Below are 19,429 nucleotides of genomic sequence, written 5' to 3' on the forward strand. Positions count from 1 at the left end.
GAAGTCAATGAGAAATAAGGAAATTCTTGCCAGAGAACTCTTTCCAGTTGGCTATTTGGTAACTTACTCTTTTTAAAAGATTTATTTATTTGAGAAAGAGACAAAAAGAGAGAGAGAGAGAGAGAGAGAGAGAGGGATAAGAGGTGCAGAGGGAGAAGGGGAGAATCTCAAGCGGACTCCCAACTGAGCTTGGAGCCCAAAGTGGGGCTTGATCTCACGACCCTGAGATCATGACCTGAGCTGAAAGCAAGAGTTGGACACTCAACCAACTGAGCCACCCAGGTGCCCTGGTATCTCACTCTTAAATGTGAAAAAGATAGCAAAGGATCCCCAAGCATTTGAGGAAAGGCTCTAAAGATGAAAAACAGTTATAAAAATAAACAGGAAAAAAAGGAATAAAGGGTAACAGAGACAATGTAAAGAAGAGGAAAATCTTAAAAATCAACCCCATAATAATTTATATACCTCAACAGAGCAAAGACTATATGGCACCCATGAAATAAGAAGCTTTAAAAAGGGTCAGGGTGCAAGGAACCAGTATCTTCAACAGATAAACTACCAAAAAAAAAAATGGAGACAGAGTTCATAGATTAAAAGACTTAAAGAGAATCAACCAACTACAAAATAGAGATATAGATCTCGATTCAAACAAACTGCAAAAAGAAAGATGAATTATAACAATAGGAAAAAGTGGAAATTCAAACATTGATTAGATATCTGCATATTAATTTTTTAGGTATAGTAATATAGTTATATTATTCAAGAATCTTTATCCTTTAGAGATATATACTAAAATATTTATGGAAGAAATTGTACAATGTCTAGGATTTGCATCATAGTACCAAGAGAGGGGAAAAGAAAGGACGCAAACACACAAAAAATTGACCATGAGTTCAGAAATGCTGAGGCAGCAAGGAGGTTATATGGGGGTTCTCCATTTCTTTTGTTTTTTTTCTCTAAATGTCTGACACTTTCCATACTAGAAAGTTTTTAAAAATAGAAGAGAACAAGGAAAATCTAGGAAATTAAAAATAATGGTAGAAACAAAAATGTCTATAGGAAGTTTGAAAGATAATTGGTATATATCCTAGAAAATAGGGGGAAAAAGACAAAACTAGAAAACAGCAAGGAAAAAAATTAAATGATCCACAAAATCCAACATATTCAAAGAGCAGGAGTTACAAAATGGGGAAGAAATAACAAAATACTTGGCCAAAACTGAAGAAGTGAATTTCTAGATTGAAAGAGACCATCCCATACCTGATATGGTAAATTTAAAAGTTCACACTAAAGAAATACCATTGTACAAATTCCAGAACAGCAGGGATAAAGAATTGAGTGGTTCTAAAAACTTCCAAAGAGGAAAAGCAGCTTACGTACAAAGGAATGGAAGTCAGTACTGCGATAAACCTCATAATCGCAACACAGGAAACTGGAAGACAATGGAAACTATGCCTTCAAATATCTAAGGGAAAATTATTTCTCACCTAGAATTTTATACTCAGCCAAATTATAAATTAACTGACAAGGTAGAATAAGGGCATTTTAAGACATTCAAGGTCACAAAAATTTTACCGTCCATTCACCCTTTCTGAGGTAGCTACTAGGAGATGTGTTCTACAGACTGGAAAGTGAACTGAGAAAGAGTAGACACAGAATTCAGAAAATGAGATCTAATACAGCAAAGATGTGAAGGTAATGTGACTCCAGTATACTATCTGGCTCAGTTAAGAACAGTTCTTACGAAGCTGTAATAATGTGGGACACATGGGTGGCGCAGTCAGTGTCTGCTTTCAGCTCTGGTCATGATCATAGGGCACTGGGATGGAACCCAGCATCTGGTTCCTTGCTCAGTGGGGAACCTGCTTCTCCCTCTACCTGCTGTTCTCCCTGCTTGTGCGTGCTTTCTCTCTCTCTCTCTCTCTCTCTCTGATAAATAAATAAATCAACCAACCAATCAACCAACCAAGCTGTAATAATGAAAACATTACTGGACAGACATGAAAGGCAGAATTATGTGTGGGAGGTAGTATGAGAGAACTAAATCCTAATCTGCTATGTTAGGAAGTCAGTAAATTGTCACCAAATGAAAATAATCAAAGAATTGCAATTAAGAGTACTGAATGTGGATATAAATGACAGAAATAGCAGTTAAGGAGACAAAAGTCATGGTCTCTGAGGTTCGAGAACTGGGATAGGGAGGAGAGTTGGCAAAGCAATATTATTTTGTAAGATTCTATATACATATTACTTTGGTAAAAATTAAAATTGAACTTAAGAATGCACTAAAAATTATCTGACACCTTACAATTCCAATATGTCAAATATTTTCATTTTTCTAGGGTTTCTTCTATAGCTTATATCCATGTAATTTTACATACTTGTGGTAGCCAAGTTTGTTATGACTGTTGACTTACATATTTTCATTAAGTTCATTTTGGGGATTATATTTGAAATATTTCTTTTAAATAATATCCTATTAAATAGTATAATTTTTAAACATCCCTCTATTTTTCAATATTTGTGTGATTTCCAAATTCTCAACATTATAAATTAATATTGCTATGAGAATTTTCAAGTGCATGAATTCTTTCTCTGAGATTATTTCCTCAGGTTAATTTAGCAGCAATAATGCTTCTCTGTATTTATTGCAAAACCACTTTCCAGTTTATGCTTCCATTGTATGAAATGTTAACATTATTTTCCATGTATTTCTTTGTCAGCAAAATGGAACATTTTTCCAAACATTATTTTATCCCCCTTCATAAAATTCTGAAATCCTTTAGGTAGAGGTTGTAATACTACTTTTCAGGACCTCCTAATTCAATTATTCCTTTTATATATATTATTTGGAATTCTACTGTAAGGAAGAACTCTCCCTTGCTCCATATTACTTAATTTATGGATCAATCCATGGATTTTTGTTTGACTCAGTGGTTTGTAATCCATCACTATAATTATTGTAATGTTCAAATTGTTCTAGGCTTGGCCCCTAGGAGCCCTGTACTCATTCCTTATATTATTATTTTCTAATATTTGAGGTGAATAATTTCATGATTTCTTATTTATACTATGTTTCGTTGTGTGAAAGCCTAAATATTTTTGCAGTGTCAATCTGTTTATAACTTGTAATTTGCTCAATATCTCTTCACAAGTTTCCTAGATGTGCTAAGTTGTAAAATTCAGTTAGACTGTTCGATTTTTTTATGGCATGAGGTTTACTTAAGATTAATTTTTCCAGGTTGCTAAGGAGTCTTTCAAACAAAATTTGTGGAATCAATATTTCTCACTGTTCTGTACACCTGGTTTGCCATACAGCATAGCACCTATTCTCTTTGAGGTGTACGCTTTTCAAATAAAATTTTAAATATTTAAAGGAAAATTCAATTGGAATCTTGTGGATATGGAGCTAAGTGGATGGCCGGATGAATACTAAGATTCTTAACAACAGTTAGCCTTCTCTAAAAGGAATTGGGCATTTATTTCCTTTCCTGATTTCTTTTAGATTTTTCAGTTTTAGAGTTTATGTATATTATGTACAACACAGAGCTCATCAAATATATGAAACCTACTTTTGTTGTTTTTGTGAATGACCTCTTTTGTTTAAGTTCCACTGATGTCGTTTTTTAACTTGGGAGTAAGCATAAAGTTACACAAGTAGTGATATAAAGTAGGGCACTGAGGACACAATTTAATTCTCTGGTCCTAGCAAGAATCAAGTAATAGTGTGCCAGTTGTAGAGAGACTAGCTAGGAAAGAAAATACATTCAAGAAGGGAGCAAGAGAAAGAAAGCAAAGGATTGTGTTTATAAAGAATTGTAGAACTTCTTGGAATGATGATATCCAGGTTAGGTCACTAACTGGGAAGAATAACATCAGAAATAATAAATGATCATCACAAATATTCCTTCCTAAATATTTTAAAAGCTTTAAAATTACATGTAGGGTGCCTAGGTGGCTCAGTCATTAAGCGTCTGCCTTCGGCTCAGGTCATGATCCCAGAGTCCTGGGATAGAGCCCCACGTCACGTTCCTCGCTCTGCGGGAAGCCCACTTCTCCCTCTCCCACTCCCCCTGCTTGTGTTCCCTCTCTCACTGTGTCTCTCTGTGTCAAATAAATAAAATCTAAAAAAATAAAATAAAATAAATAAAATTACATGTAAATTGAAGAGGAAAAAAATGATGCTGGGAATCAATAACATTAACAACCAGAGGTTATGGGGTAAAATAAAACTACTAAATAGAAGATTTAAGGGGTGCCTGGGTAGCTCAGTAGGTTGAGCGGCTGCCTTTGGATCAGGTCATGATCCCGGGGTCCTAGAATTGAGCCCCGAATCAGGCTCCCTGCTTGGAGGGAACCTGCTTCTCCCTCTTATTCTGCCTGCCACTCTATCTACTTGTACTCTCTCTCTGTCAATAAATAAAGAAATCTTTAAAAAAAAACAGATTTAAGTATTTTAAAAATTACGTATAATTTCTTCTAAATGACTATTTATCTAAAAGAGTCAAATCCTACATAAGATTGTTCAAAATCAGAGGCTTAAAATAAAAAACTTGGAGACCAGAAGTCAAGATGATAAAGTCCTTAAAATAAAACCTATTTTTCATTTGATAAATCAGGTTTTCAAAACATTAAAATAATCACATTAATTTGAAGATGAATCAAACCCAGTCTGAATTTTCTAAACCTTTATTTGCATGAGCCCAAGATGAATTTATAAAACTTTTTCTTTAACATGGCAATGCCCATTCTCACTAGTCATGTGATTCCCAGCCCAGTAGGAAAAATTCATTAAAATAAAGTTTAAACTTAAAGACAGTAACAGGAACAGATTCAGAATATAAGTAACTGGCCTAGGAGTCACTGGAGATCTGTTGAGACCTTCCAGTTTGCTTAGACTATGCAAACAGTATAAACAGTTCTAGCACTTACCTTTCAATGTGGCCTTCTTCAATACTTTCATGGCATAAAGCTGTCTAGCATCAGAGCCTGAGATTTTTTTGACTAAAAAAACCTGTATTTAAATGAGAGAGAAAATACGTTTTACAAAGTACAAGCTATGCCACTGTTAAAAATAAAACCCTTCCAGTAATACTGTGTATTACTGAAGAGATTCCGTTATGCCGTAGATGCTTATTTTTTCTCATGTATCAATTATAAATACAATGAGTCGTAAACAGTTGTAATAACTTGGGGTGTCAACATAAGTGAACATACTGTTTTCTTTCTTTTTGTTGTCTGCCAATTCCCAAAAAGCATGTAACATATAAGACAAAAATCTTTAAATTGTGTAATCAGATAAAAGTCCAACATGTTTAAAGTATAACATAAGTGGTCATTGCTCTGCTTTTAACAAAATAAAATTTTTTTGATCTGATAAAAATTGTCATACAGGAGTGTCCCTGGACCACAATTTTCCACTGATACAATTAATCACTGATAATTGGTCTTTTCTATGTAAGAAAATTGCACATAAATTTCTCATTGCTGGGAAGAACAATTTAAAACACACTGAAGAAGCCTATTCACAACTATTTAATGTGACTTAAGACAGAACCCTACATTTCGACCTTTGAAAAATCAAATTATCACATATACCTAAATATGAAGAACACAGGTCCTATGTATGTTACTGAGCCTCTTGATTCTCCAAATTATTTTTAGCTGCTTTCAAAATCTAGTGTGAAATTCATGCAAAATGAATAAAGCCTGCTCTACATAATTCACAGTCATGCTATAACATGGCTAATACAAAACTATACATCTTTCCTGTTCATTTTGACCATTAGGTCTGTGATCTTTTTTTAAAGTTTTTATTTCAATTCCAGTTAGTTAACATACAGTGTAATACTAGTGTCCGGTATACAGTATAGTGACTCATGATCTTTTTCATTCAATCTTAAACATTCTCACTAAATGGATCTGAATTTCAACTTTTTTCTTCTAACTATTCTTTCCCAGCAGTTGCTATTGAGTTGCCACAGATGGGAAGAGAAGCAATTATAATCAAGAATTTAACTTTCAGGTCAGCTCTCAATTATCTGCTCTAACATGCCAGGCTATTAGCAAAAATCAAAAAATGCTACATCCAACAGATTCTAGGGCTAGGCATTCTCATTTTGAGAAACTGTGCCAAAGGTGATTGGCAATGACTTCCAAAGTTTAGTGAAGAGCACCACAACCTGCACAGGAACCTGGATGCACTGTGTGTTCCTCTCCCCAAATCACTCCCTCTTGTCCTCCTATGATGCCCCACCCTTTAGTTCCTTTTAGCCAGTTAGCAGTGAGCTAAACTAGAGAGAAAAAAGCATTCTTTTTTTTTTTTTAAAGATTTTTAAAAATTTATTTATCAGAGAGAGAGAGAGGGGGAGAGAGCGAGCACAGGCAGACAGAGTGGCAGGCAGAGGCAGAGAAGCAGGCTCCCCGCTGAGCAAGGAGCCCGATGTGGGACTCGATCCCAGGACGCTGGGATCATGACCTGAGCCGAAGGCAGCTGCTTAACCAACTGAGCCACCCAGGCGTCCGAGAAAAAAAGCATTCTTAATCAGGTTCCTAAGATGGAATGATGTTCACATGTTAAAGGTAATCAGATTATTAATATATTTTTAAAGATTTTATTTATTTATTTGACAGATCACAAGTAGGCGGAGAGGCAGGCAGAGAAGAAAGGAAGAAGCAGGCTCCCCGCTGAGCAGACAGCCCGATGCAGGGCTCGATCCCAGGACCCTGGGATCATGACCTGAGCTGAAGGCAGAGGCTTTTTAACCCACTGAGCTACCCAGGCGCCCTTATTAATATTTTTTAACAGAAATAAATTCTAATTAGGTGGAGATAATTAGGATTTATTTGGTATTTATTCTTAAGATTCCCTAATCAAGCTTCTTTGTGCCATTCCACAAGAAAAATTCTCCTTGTGGATTTCAAACCTTTTTCACCCTTCTTTGAATGTACCTTAACACTTTTCAGCACTTCTTGGTTTGCAAAGGACCTTCACAAGCATTTGTAATATATCATCATGATAATTTTGGGAGACAGGTGGACTAAGGAATGCCTATTTATAGCTGCCCAAGCTAGGGCTTAGAGAGGTTAAATAATTTGACTAGTGTCACAGTGGAGGTACTGAACAAGAATCGGGCCACCACCCAGTTCTGTGCCCTTGCTCAGGCACTCTTCATCTGTTCCCTCTGGCAGGTCACCAGTTAAGGGTAAGCAGGAGCAGCAGTAGTCCAAGATGACATCGGATCTTCCCCAGCCAGAACATTCATGACCTTTCGAACCCCCCATGAAGCTATTCTAAGCTCTGACAGGTCGTCCCTGTTTCCTTGGCTTACACGGGCTTTTTAGGATGAGTAAGAAAGGAGACGCCCTATTTTTATTATGTTTGCTATTTATAGTAAGGTATTTAAGTTACTTTTAAAGAAATAAAGGGAGATGCATGCTAACTCCTGGCAACTTTAAATACTGTGTTCCCTGAAAATCTAATGTATAGAAAAAAACCAGTCTATTTGGGTTTATCCTTAATATGACTGCACGATAATACAATTTCATAGCAGATATTATTGCTTGGTCTTTTATTATTTGATTCTCACTACTAACCTATGAGGTCAAGACTATTATTTACTCATTACTTCTTTCCAGAATTATATGCTAGGTACTGTGCTACTAGCTCAATGCTAAGACATGGTACAAAGCATGTCTCCTGCACTCATGGAAAGAACACAGAGTCTAGCGGAGGAAATAGCCATTGAGCAGTTACACACATGAAAAACTGAAATTGTGGTGAGTGCTGTGAAGATGAAGTATATAATGTTCTGACAGGGTAAAATAGAATTTGACTTAGAATGGCAGAGAAGACTTCTTTGAGATCATAAACATGAGAGGCGCTAGTTAAGATGAGGAAAGGGTGGGGTGGGGTGTTTCACGAAGTGGAAATTGCATGTGCAAAGGCTTTCTAGTGGGATGGAGCCAGGTGCATAAGGACTGGAAAAAAAGGGGCCAAGGTAGCCAGAACATGGATAGTGAAAAATACATAAAGTGCTGCTTTTCAAGTAACTAGGCACCAGAACAAGGGGTTCCTCATCGTAACAGTATGCTTTTATCCTAAAGGCTTAAAGGAACCTACTGAAATATAAGATTAGCTCTTGTTGGCTGTCACGTAAATAGTGGCTTGAGGAAAGAACAAATTTAGTTCTAGTTAGGAGCCTCCTTCAACACCCCAAGGAGAAATGGGGGTGGCAAAGACTTCAGGAGTAGCAGTGGAGAAGGAGAGGACAGGCACGATTTGAGAAATCTTTACTAAATCAATAGGACTTGCGGATAGTACATACTTGGTGGGGAGAGGCAAGAGAAAGACAGACATTAAAAATGTCTCCCAAGTTCTTGGCTTGCTTAACTGGATGCCATTCCTAGTTGCAGAGAAAAATGAAACAGGACAGGTTGGCGGGGGCAGGGGAAAATCCTGACTTTGGTTGTAGAGATGTTGAGTTTAAACTGCCTTTGAATCATGTGAAGAGAACAAAATATGCAGCTGTACATAGAGTTCAGAGCTTAGAGGCATGATCTAGATTGGAGAGAAATCTGTCAGGACAGCTGTATATGGGTTATAATTACGATAGTGGGCATAGAGAAAATAATTAGTGGGAGTACAGAGTGAGAAGGCAACCTAGAATGGAACCTTGAGGGATTTCAATACTTAATGACTGGCTGGAAGAGGAAAACGGGGCTTGGAGAGGTTAAGCAACCTGCTCAAGCACATGTAACAAGTAGAAGAAAAAAAATCAAATTCATATCTGGCTGACCGAGAGCCCAAACTTGCAACCATCACATTCTACTGTCTACTTAACCAATATTTGAAATAAAAGCATCACTTTGGGTTTAAAGGAGGTTAACAGCTATAATACATTACCTATATTAGCCAAGAACTGCTAAATAGTCCCCCTAAAACACACTAGGAAGCTAAAGTGGTGTTGTTTTGGAGCTTACAGACCATATTATCTTCAGGTATTTCCTCACAGGGAGGTGATAAACAAGCACTGCAATGTGAAAGCTGAATGCAATCTCAGAATCTTCCTCTTACTGAGAAACAGAATAGTTAGATCAAATAATAGTAATCATAATATTGTACTTCTCTAAATGGAGGACAGAAAATGCTCCTGAGGTATGCAGCAGGGGGATAAGGAATATTTGAAGCAAAATGATGAAGATGTTGCATCTTCAGGGGCAAGTTTAATTGGTGGCTTTGTGAAACATTTTTGATGTTAAAGACAAACATGGGTATCATTGATTAGAATGTAACCTCAGCATTCACTTTAATTAATTAATAAAATAGTTTATTTATTTGTTAGAGAGTCAGCAAGAGAGCATGCGGAGCACAAGCAGGGGGAGTGGCAGGCAGAGGGAAAAGCAGGGTCTCTGCTAAGCAAGGAGTCCAACGTGGGACTTGATCCCAGGACCCTGGGATCATGACCTGAGCTGAAGGCAGACGCTTGACTGACTGAGCCACCCAGGCATCCCTTTTATTTTTTTTTTTAAGATTTCATTTATTTATTTGACAGAGAGAGATCACAAGTAGGCACAGAGGCAGGCAGAGAGAGAGAGGAGGAAACAGGCTCCCTGCTGAGCAGAGAGCCCCATGCGGAACTTGATCCCAGAACCCTGAGATCATGACCTGAGCCGAAGGCAGCGGCTTAATCCACTGAGCCACCCAGGCGCCCTCAGGCATCCCTTTTATATTCAGTTTAAAGGCAAGTTGTAAATCTCCAAAATTTTATATTCATAGCGGTAATCCTCCTCCCCTAATTCCTTGGGAGTAGACATTCACTTTCTGCTGGTAGTAAGGATATTTTGGAGGAAAGATTGAGATACACTGTTATAATGTACTTGGCAAGATCACCTTCCATATCTACACGAAGACTCAAAAAGAATATCAAAAAGTGTACCAGGGGGCGCCTGGGTGGCTCAGTGGGTTAAGAAGCTGCCTTTGGCTCAGGTCATGATCTCAGGGTCCTGGGATGGAGTCCCACATCGGGCTCTCTGCTCAGCAGGGATCCTGCGTCCCTCTCTCTCTCTCTGCCTGCCTCTCTGTCTACTGTGATCTCTCTCTGTCATAAATAAAAAAAAATCTTTAAAAAAAAGTGTACCAGGGGAATAATTTTTGATTTTTAATCATTTGCAAAGTGTGTAAGTCACATGCTCTTGAAGAGAAGACAAATATGAAGTGATTAGTGCCAATTTACAAAAGTTTCCAGTGTACTTTTGAATGATTTTATTCACTTTCTCACACTTACTGACAGTGAGAAATGTAAAAACAGAAACCGGGGCACCTGGGTGGCTCAGTGGGTTAAAGCCTCTACCTTCGGCTCATGTCATGGTCTCAGGGTCCTGGGATCAAGTTCCGCATCAGGCTCTCTGCTCGGCAGGGAGCTTGCTTCCCCCTCTCCCTCTGCCTCCCTCTCTGCCTACTTGTAATCTCGCTGTCAAATAAATAAATAAAATCTTTGAAAAAACAAACAAACAAACAAACAAACAGAAACACTGCTTGTATGGAGATTGGTAATATTTCATAAAATAGTACCATTCTCCGTCTGTCTGAAATACACACAAATTCCAAGAAACAACTTTTAAAAAACAAACACTCATGACTTACCTTTCCAAATGATCCCTGCCCTAATACTTTTAAAAGTTCAAATTGGGAAGGATCTGCCTTTTCATGTCCTTCCTTTACATGATGTGTGATTGCAATTTCTTTGATACTGCCTTCTTCCTGTTGAAGCAAATATAAACGAAAAAAAGAGTTAGAGACACTTTGTCCAGCTATAAACCAAGAAACATAAATTTAGCACTATCATATTAGAAATCCTCAAATTATTATTTGGTTTTTCAAAGTAAGCTCTATGTCCAGCGTGGGACTTGAACTTGTGACCCCAAGATCAAAGGTTACATGCTCTACCAACCTAGCCAGCCACACAACCCTGCAAATATACTTTCAAGTTAATGTCAAAGAGAATGATACCAGCCCACTGCATAGACCACTTTAACCTCTTCTTAACATTAGCACGGAGTATTTCCAAGTCTTCATTCTTCCTACTGGAGATAATTCAAATAGTTTCATGGGGTGAAGGCAGAGGATGTAAAGAAGTCTGAAAACACAACAGAGTAATCTGCTGTGTTCTGACATGTGCTTGTATTAGGTAAAACCAATCTCACACACACACACACACACACACACACACACACACAGTTGTGTTTATTGGGGAGTGGGGTTGAAAAATATTCCAAGGCAAACATGGAGATTTCTACCCTCAGCAAGGCCATTTGGATCTGTATGCTATTCTGTTGGAAATATGTAAGTTACTTTGTTTCTACAACTACTTGAGAACTAAACAGGGAGAAAGAGTTAACTCTAAGACACAAAATGAAAAAAGATTTAACATTGGAATGGAGAATTAGACACAGAAAAAAGTTACTACTCAGCATAATGGAACAACGGAAGGTCTTAGGGTTAAGGTAAGGATTTTTAGACAGTGGATGTGTCAGTAAACCTGAGGGAAGGCATCAGAAAGGGAGAAAGGTTGAAAATATATGTATGCATACACAGAATTTCAATTACTTATTCACTCTGGGATTAGTAGATAATGTACACCTTATTTAATCAAGACCTATATATTATGTTATAGCCAAAAATTACAATAAAACAAAACCCAACAAAACCAGAAATATATGCCTGTCAAAGACCATTTTTCTTTTTCGCCTATGTTATTTTTTCCTAGTGTCTAAGTATTATAGTAGAATCAAAATATGTTGTACAAAAAGAATTCATTGTTTTTATTATTGTTGTTTTCCACATGCATGTTTGAGCTCAATTAACATTTTCTGAGATAGAATGCTGGCTATATATGGAATTACAAAGATTTCTCAAAAAGATACACTGGTCTACTAATATGGCAGGTTCTGAAAATGAGCAGTAAAAGAAAAGCTCTTGTAGGACAAAAAAGGAATCCAGGCCCACTATTTTACTCTATAAGACAGATGTTTGTAGACTGTGCTAATTAATACTCAAGCAGCTTCAACATTTTGGAGGCTCTCAGAACTGTGGCAACAATGAAACAACCCCTCAATACGGTTTAGTCCTTTATTTTGTAATTTCATGTGTACTATCTCCTTTATTTTTCACAGCCATCTTGTGCAGGTGTTAGGGTAGAATCAAGCATTACCTGACTCTGAGACTCTACCCCCCTTCCTGTGCACCCATTCTCTGCAAGTGAGACTGGTTGGTGGGTGTACAAGGGCTTGAGAGTGACAGCTATTTTTGTACCTATATTAGGAAAGGCAGGAAGCAAATTACCAAATTCTTTAAAGAAAACTTTGAAAGAATAATGTATGTGTGAAAATGGTAAACCCAGCAAACATTTATTAAGCACCTACCATGTACCAAGCCTGGGTTAGGTGCTTTTTCACCTTTTATATTTCCTGCTTCATAACAAACCTTGTTAGAGAGGGCTGGTAACAACAGGGTGGGGTCTACCTCAGAGCAAGCAAAAACATCTCAGAATTCTCTACAGACTCCCCCATTCATCACTAGAAATTTGACAGATCTTTTAAAGGCCAAATGGTCTGAATACAGTTTGAAGTTTAAAGAGATTAAGTACAGATCACAAGCCAATAACTGGAAGACTTATGGATCAATTCCAGGTTCTGACTTCTAATGACTTCTAAAACAAGGGTCTTAGCATTACACCATATTGAGACTGTCAGAGGCTTCTGTGGTTCCCCATCCAAGATCAATGACAGGAACATACAAACTTATTCCCTTGATCCTTTTAACTGGTCTGTTTCTCTTGGGTCAGTTAGCTACAGTGATTAGAGAAATGTTTTTGAACTTTTGGTAGCATATCTTCATCAGTTAAAAAAAAAAACTAGCATATACCTAATATTGGGTTTGAAATTATATATACTTTTTGTATTACTGAATTATATACATTATACATGGAAATGAAACTAAAAGGAAGTTCTCCTCTTTCTTTTCTGTAACCCAAAGTGCTGTCACATCTCACTTAAAAGACTAGTGGATTACAAACTTAAACTCAAAAGGCCAAGGTCATGGGTTGGATTCTAGCATGTGCCAGTCAGCCTACTATGGAATAAACTATCTGTTCAAGAGCCTAACTGGAATCTAACAGCCACTTATGCCTTTAAATCATGAGGCTGTGAAGAACTATACTCTATATAACATTCCATATGTCTTATCAGTTTTCTTTTTTGGGTAAGTGGGATGTAATTTTAGGCTGCAATATTGTTTCATCTTTTATTTCATAAGAATACTATAATTAATTGTCACAAAGATGCAACACAGGCAGGGAACGATCACTGAATTATAAAATGTTTCGCATTTTGCAGCAGTCATACAGGATCAAGTCTTACTCTCATAAGGAGAGCTACAATCAGGTCACGGATCTCAAAATAAACAGCAGTAACTATTCAAGAAAAGATTTCATCTTGGATGACTACCTTCCTTTCCTCTCACGTCAAACAAGTTACCAAAAAACAGAATCTGCCTTTGATCCCTTCATTCAACAAACCTATACTAAAACATCTACTATGTATCAAACATAGTAATGGAATGTCCTTTCTCCACCCCACCCCCCACCATTTCCAGTAGCATCACCAGGTAAAATTCCTCATTACGTTTCCTGTGGAAAACTGAAACTAGCTTGGTTACTTGTAATGCCCCTTTGTGCCACTGCCAGTCCACTTCAGCCTCCTGACAAATTCATTTTCTGAAAGGAGAGAGCTCCAGTCATACGACCAGACTGCCCAAAAAATCCTTTGAAGTTTTCCTAAATTAAATGCACTGCTTCCCCTTGGCATGTAAAGCCCTCTACAATAAGGCTGCCAACTTAGTTTTATGGTATTATCTCCCAACATTGCCTTACACATAATCTTTTGTCCACTGGGTTATTTCCTGTTCCTTAAACATTTTGTTTTTAAAATTAAATATGTGCACATGGATGACCAAATCAAATAGTGACAAAATACCCTATGATGAAAAGCAAGTGTCCTCTCACCCCCATACCTAGGCTTTTTAAAAAAGTTCTTTCTGCACTTACTTTGATAATTTCTTGGTTTATTAACTTTAAGACAATGCCTGCTGATTTAAAAATAAGATGAAGGATTCACTCATACCTCTTTTCATCATCTTCTTCCCCACTATCCACTATTTGATAACTGTATTGCTTTTACATAAATTTCTCATCTTTTCTATTAGTTTTGGATAGAATCCTAACTCCTCACCTCATTTTGTTTTCAAGATTTATTATTTATTTGAGAAACTACGTGTGCAAAGGAGGAGGGGGCACAGGCAGAAGGAGAGAATCTCAAGCAGACTCCCCTCTGAGAACAAAAGTCTGATGTGAGGCTCAGTCTCATGACTCTGAGATCATGACCTGAGCTGAAACCAAGAGTTGGACACTTAACCTATTGAGCCACTTAGGTACCCCCTAACTCCTCACTTTATAAAAGGAGGTTAACAGTGCCTGTACGGACACACCTGGGTGGCTCAGTCAGTTAAGTGTCTCTGCCTTTGGTTCAGGTCATGATCCTAGAGTCTTGGAATTGAGTCCCATATTAGGCTCCTTGCTCAGTGGGGAGGTTGCTTCTCCCCCTGCCTGCTGCTGCCCCTGCTTGTGCTATCTGACAAATCAATGAATAAAAAGAATCTTTAACAAAAAATAGTGCCTGTATTTCCCTAACCTGCTAGCTATATTTTTACATTTTTATTAATATTGAGAAAATTAATTCTCTCCTGTAACCACAACCAAAGCCTTCATATTATCTCCACCGCCTGATTTTAAAAGCAGAAGTCCCATACACCAGCATTCACATTTTTATGACAATACATTGTTTAAATGCAGGCTAGAAAGTACATTAAATTTCCTTTTATACAGGCCTATAACAGTGACTTCCAAGACAATCTGAGGGGACTTAAAAAGCAAAACAAAACAACACTTCATCAAATGCTTAAATTCATGATACATTTTACTTGGAGTTCTATTGGGACCATTAATTTTTTTTAAAAGATTATATTTATTTATTTATTTGACACACAGGAAGAGAGATCACTACAGGGCAGAGAAGTAGGCAGAGAGAGAGGAGGAAGCAGGCTCCCTGCTGAGTGGAGAGCCCAATGTGGGGCTCGATCCCAGGACCCTGAGATCACGACCTGAGCTGAAGGCAGAGGCTTAACCCTCTGAGCCACCCAGGCACCCTGGGAACCATGAATTTTTTACATGTTTTTCTTTTTTTCCTGTTTCTAATAGTCCCGTCATTGTTGGGGCGAGGGAAAGGTTAATTTGACCATTAGTCTTAATTTTTCCTTAACCCTTTACCATACTTCCTGTTCTTCTGAGAGCCCTCTCCTACCCCTACCCCCCCACCCTGCCCCAATCAGGAACGATTGTTTTCTAGGTCTTGCTGTACAGCTATTACCTCCAGGTATCTCTTCTGGGCTTTCCTGGTCAAACCCACTATTCTCAGTTTCCCATACCCTTCTCTTTCTTAGATTACTACCCTGTTAACTTCCTAAGAAAAGTGATGGGAAAAAAAATTTTCTGAACCTTACATCCGAAGATGTCTTTATTTTGTCTTCACATTTGTATAGTTTGGCTTGGTACCAAATTCTATAGAATAAAAACAGTCTGGCCTTGAACACCGACATTAATGGCCCATTGCCCTCTAGCAGCCAGGACTGCTACTGAGATGGGTGATGCTAGCCTGATACACATATTTGGGAAGATGTACTGTTTGCTTTCCAGAAGCTGTAAGAATTTTCTCTGTCCTTGTACTTCTGAAATTCCACACTAGTGAGATAAATATGGGTCTTCTTTCCTTCAGAATGCTAGATGGTTGGTGAGCCTTTATAATTTAAAGACCTAATTCTTTGCCTCTGAGGGAACTCTAACATTTAAAAAAAAAATAATTTCCTTCCATCAGTTTTTCAGGGTTTATCTTTCTGCAATGCTACTAGTTAGGTATTGTATGTCTGGGATTGAATCCTGTATGTCACTTATCTTTTTTCTCCTATTTTCCAAGAGACTTCCTTAGTTTTATTTTCCCACCCTCATACTGAATTTCTTATTCTGGCAAATCTTATTTTAAAATAAATTTGCAAGTGCTCCTTTTGTCAATGTTTCTTTTAAAAAAATAGCAACTTCCTCCACTCCCTACCCTCTTACCCCAAAATGGATGCAATCATTCCAAACCTCTTTAGGATATAAACTAGAATTTCAAAAGTCTTTTTCTACATTGGGCCCAAAAAGTGCAAAAAAGTGTGCATGAAGACGGAGAGAAAAGATCAAGGCCTATGGCCCAAGTTCTAAAGATTTGTCACTATTATATCCTCAACACTTTTTTTTTGTTCCTTCCAAGTTTAAATTTTTAACTAGTCACATTAGCAAGCTACCTTTTATCTACGTTTATGTTATAATATGGTCATAGCAGTATCATAAGCAAAACACCCTTGGCTGGTCTCTCAATGCTCAGATTGTGCTTAATGTCACCAGTTTCTCCAAGTTATGGGACCATGGTATTTTAGAAATGAAAATGAGGTTCAACTAAGATATAATACTAATTCTTGGGCAATCTTGGACAACAGGTAGAAAAGCAACAATGTGCTCTTCTAGCTCATATCTAGAATCTAATGAGATGGATGAAGAGAGGAATATCAAATTTCCAAAGGCACTGATAATCGAAGTACAGGGATTTGCACGTGACAAACATATCATGTGAATAAATCACCTGTTACTGAAATAAAACTGTTATATGAAATTTTACATAATGAAAACACAGAATTACAGTTTGTAAAATTGAGTTTTTGCCTATAAGTGCACAGTAAAGCAACTATAATTTTATGGAAGAAGAATTTTGTCAGTGAAGTCAAGCACAGATTTAATTTATACCATTTTCCCCTTGTGAGGTTCACATATTTTTATATTCTCTAGTATATTTTAAATTATACATGGATATATGTCCATTAATCATCATAAAAAAAGTATACTGTGTATTCTAAAAGCTGGTCTCCATCATAACCCTGTATCATCTGTCTACACCCCCATCACTTTCAGATATTTGCCACCCCCAGCCTAGAGATGTTCAATACCCTCAAGCTATGTATGGGAATTCATCCATTCATCCATTTAAACATTTATTTATTGAGTACCTCATATATCCAAGCATTCTTCTAGATGCCTGAGATATACAATAAATGAAACAGATGAAAATCTCTGGCGTTTTGGGGAGAAACCAAACAATAATAGGTACATTCATGTTAGAACAAGATAAATACCATGGGGAAAAGATACTAAGTTGGGTAAGAGGGATCAGGGAAGTGCATGGATGAAAAGGAGAGCTTGCAATTTTAAATAAAACCATCATTGCAGGTTTTACTGAAAAAGTGCTATTTGAGTAAGACCAGAAAGATGAGACGGAGTCAACCATCTGGGGAAGAGCGTTTCAAGCAGAGACAAGCCAGTCCAAAGGCCAATGTGGGAACACACATGGAGACCAGTGTTTGGATCAGAGAGGACTAAAAGAACAGGTCCATGTGGGGCTAACTTCAGGGAGACTATGGTGCTTCTGCTTCTTCCGAATTGCCTGGTCCTAATGGAAATGTTTCTGATCTATAACATATTCTCTTAGGCCCATTCCTTTTTGTTAGAAGGCAATTCAGATTATGAGCCATGTAATGGGCTAGATGTTAGAGATACTAAGATAAAGAAGAGTCTCTGCCCTCTAGGAATTTACTTAGGGTTTCAAAGATTTATTACTGGATAAATATTGTTGATATGTGGCCCATGATAGAAAAAACAAGGTCAATTCAGTTAACAAACACATAATTTTAGAAATTCTATAAAGGATGTCATTTTAGACATCACAGAAAAATGGCAAAAAAAAATTCATGGACAGGTAGATCTTCTGGTGTTCCTCCAGTCACACAGAAAGCCACCTCAATTGTTTTCCAGAAGCATCAAAAGATCTGTAGGTTCCTTCTAAAATGATCCTTAAGATTTGCCCTTTAATGGGAAAAAAATTAATGTTTCCTTTTTTAAGTTGAGAGGAAAAAGATATAATTTTGTTCTTAAAATGTAAAAGTATTAAAGAGAAGGAACAGAAAGTGATGCTGTCTATTTAAGACACAAAACCCAATATTGTAACATACTACCATTAAGTAAACAAACTGTGTGATATTAATTGATTTTAAAGAATGATTCAACTTTTGGCATTATGCCCTGACTTGTATACATAATTTCCTTTTTCCTGCCCTCCCTTGGGTCAGGAAGTGTGTTCTTAAGGCATTTGTATTTTCTAAATTGTTTTGAATGTCAGAAAATATGGATGAAACTTGAAGTAAATTATTTAAATGCTCCTTGGTAAAAACTAATAAATAAATCTTTACTGTCGATATGTAACTGTTTTTTGGCCTAACATAAAGAAGATGTTACAAATAAAAAATGTATACTTCATTTGCCTCTTGAATGTAATTCAAAATTCAAGTATTAATCTCTATACAGAAACCTGAGGTTCTATAATATAGTTTTTAATTTTAAAAAGATATTAAGAAGGGCACGTATTGCATGGAGCACTGGGTGTGGTACGTAAACAATGAATCCTGGAACACTGAAAAAATAAAATTAAAAAAAAAGATACATTAAATTTTTAGATGACTGATAAACATAAAAATTTGACTGTGATACATAATTAGGCTGTTTATCCAAGTCATGCTGAAAAAAAACCAATTTAAGGTATTCTAGATTACAATTTGACCAAATCCAATTTACTTATTTGCTAATGGATGATAAATATGTTCAGCATTTTTCATTAAACAAAGATCTCTAAGAGTATTCCAAACCAGCTTCTTCTATGTTTGAGAAAACAGCATTGCTGTTCTCCAGACTAATATTCCTAATCACTGCTGCAGAGGAGCAGTTTTCTCCCAATCGGGAATCCCAATCAAAAAATTAAGTTCTCTTTGGAGAACAGCAGAATAGCACAATTTTCACGGCAAAATATCAAGTTAATTTGGCAGAACTTAAATGAAACAAAATGCAAATTATCATTTGCTAAGCACATTTTAACAAAGTAATACTTTGAAAACTGTGTCTACTCTAAGTTAGATGAAATTACTTAAAGTTACTTAAATACAGTTGATTAAAAACTTCAAAGTTTGAAAGGAACTAATTTCAACAAAAGCCTAACTTTAAGGTCTTGACTATTTAAAAATAATATATTCTCTATTGCTTACATTATAGTAATCTCCTAACTATCAATGAGTTCACAATTTTCTTCATGCCTGGTTTAATACTGAAAGTTACTGTCATCTGTTTTATTATAAAAAATTATAAACATGAGCAAAATAAAAAACTATTCTACCACTAAA

The 19,429-nt window shown here is 36.8% G+C and overlaps 1 protein-coding gene across 8 annotated transcripts in view; it reads right to left on the reverse strand.

Annotated features, from left to right (window-relative positions):
• Window positions 1-19,429, reverse strand: part of RPS6KA3 (ribosomal protein S6 kinase A3) — a 112,274-nt gene that overhangs the window by 43,885 nt on the left and 48,960 nt on the right. For all 8 annotated transcript variants that reach the window (XM_032329465.1, XM_032329460.1, XM_032329459.1 and 5 more), the window contains 2 exons: window positions 10,646-10,762; window positions 4,933-5,014 (listed from right to left, as the gene is read on the reverse strand). In XM_032329465.1, the coding sequence (XP_032185356.1) occupies window positions 4,933-5,014; window positions 10,646-10,762 (199 nt within the window). The remainder of the gene's footprint in view (window positions 1-4,932; window positions 5,015-10,645; window positions 10,763-19,429) is intronic.

Source organism: Mustela erminea, chromosome X (assembly GCF_009829155.1).
Source record: "Mustela erminea isolate mMusErm1 chromosome X, mMusErm1.Pri, whole genome shotgun sequence".
Taxonomy (NCBI): Eukaryota; Metazoa; Chordata; class Mammalia; order Carnivora; family Mustelidae; genus Mustela; species Mustela erminea.